Source organism: Cervus elaphus, chromosome 20 (assembly GCF_910594005.1).
Source record: "Cervus elaphus chromosome 20, mCerEla1.1, whole genome shotgun sequence".
Lineage (NCBI taxonomy): Eukaryota > Metazoa > Chordata > Mammalia > Artiodactyla > Cervidae > Cervus > Cervus elaphus.
In genome coordinates this window covers 95,914,107-95,915,029 of record NC_057834.1, presented here as the reverse complement: position 1 = coordinate 95,915,029, position 923 = coordinate 95,914,107, and the positions used below count along the sequence as shown (strand labels likewise).

The 923-nt window shown below is 38.2% G+C and overlaps 1 protein-coding gene across 1 annotated transcript; it reads right to left on the bottom strand.

The window, feature by feature from the left end:
* Positions 1 to 242: 242 nt before the first annotated feature.
* LOC122678106 (transcription initiation factor TFIID subunit 13-like) lies at positions 243 to 651 on the bottom strand. The gene has a single exon (XM_043878598.1). The coding sequence runs from the start codon at positions 615 to 617 to the stop codon at positions 243 to 245; it is 375 nt and encodes a 124-aa protein (XP_043734533.1). The 5' UTR covers positions 618 to 651.
* Between the last annotated feature and the right edge of the window lie 272 nt (positions 652 to 923).

The window sequence follows — 923 nt, the reverse complement described above, 5'->3', positions numbered from 1 at the left end:
CTTTGACTTACATGTGGTCATTAAAATCTAATATGTAATTCAAGTAGGGTGATATAATGGCAGGCAATTAAAGGCTCATATATCACTCTAAAATTGAAAACGTGAAAATAAAGCCTGAAAACTGTGGTTCTCCATTTTTCATTCACATGGTTAGGTATTAGGCAGGGCCTTACTGTGGAAAATATAGTTATTAAGCATGGTTTCCCCAGAAGATAATGAAGCTTCAGAAAGTACAAAAGGTGTCAAGATCCATAGTTTGCTTCATCAAGTGCTTTTCTAGCACGTTTCAATTCTTTATTCATAGTAAGCAAGTCTTTAACCCTAGCAAACTTTCTTGGGTCCTTTCGAATCAAGAAGACGATATCTTCAACTTGTACCTGACCTTGTCTTCCAATTGACATTGCCTTATGAGTCATTTCAGTGATGAACTCTATGACAAGGTCTTCAAGAATATCTACTGACTCAGTATAAGGATTCTGGTCATCTCCAAACCCATTCATCATACACCGTAATTCTTTAGAAAAAAGTCTCTTTCTTTTACCCTGTCCACCTTCTGCACCTCCTCCAATTTCTTCACTTTCTTCCTCAAAGGTGGGATCCTCTTCTTCATCTGCCATCCCACCAGCCAGCCACCTCCATGGCGCTCCCGCCTCCCTCGGAGAGCTTTTTACTATAGTGCATTCTTAAGATGTATTGTTTTAGGAATACAGGTTTAGCAAGCACAGATTTCAGGCCACAAACAATGTATAAAATAAACACACAAATAAAAAAGCACTAATTTTTTCATAGTGATTTTGTAAACCCTTGTTCTGCCTGCTGGTAGAGATTAACTATTAGTCAATTCAGTCATTTTATGGGTTCCTGCTCTCCTACACATTTACCTCATATTGTATCTAAGTTCCAGAGGACTTATGAGGGCTCTG

What these genes read in the sequence shown, in the direction of transcription:
- LOC122678106 (XM_043878598.1), bottom strand. Translation starts at nt 617, where the DNA reads ATGGCAGATGAAGAAGAGGATCCCACCTTTGAGGAAGAAAGTGAAGAA.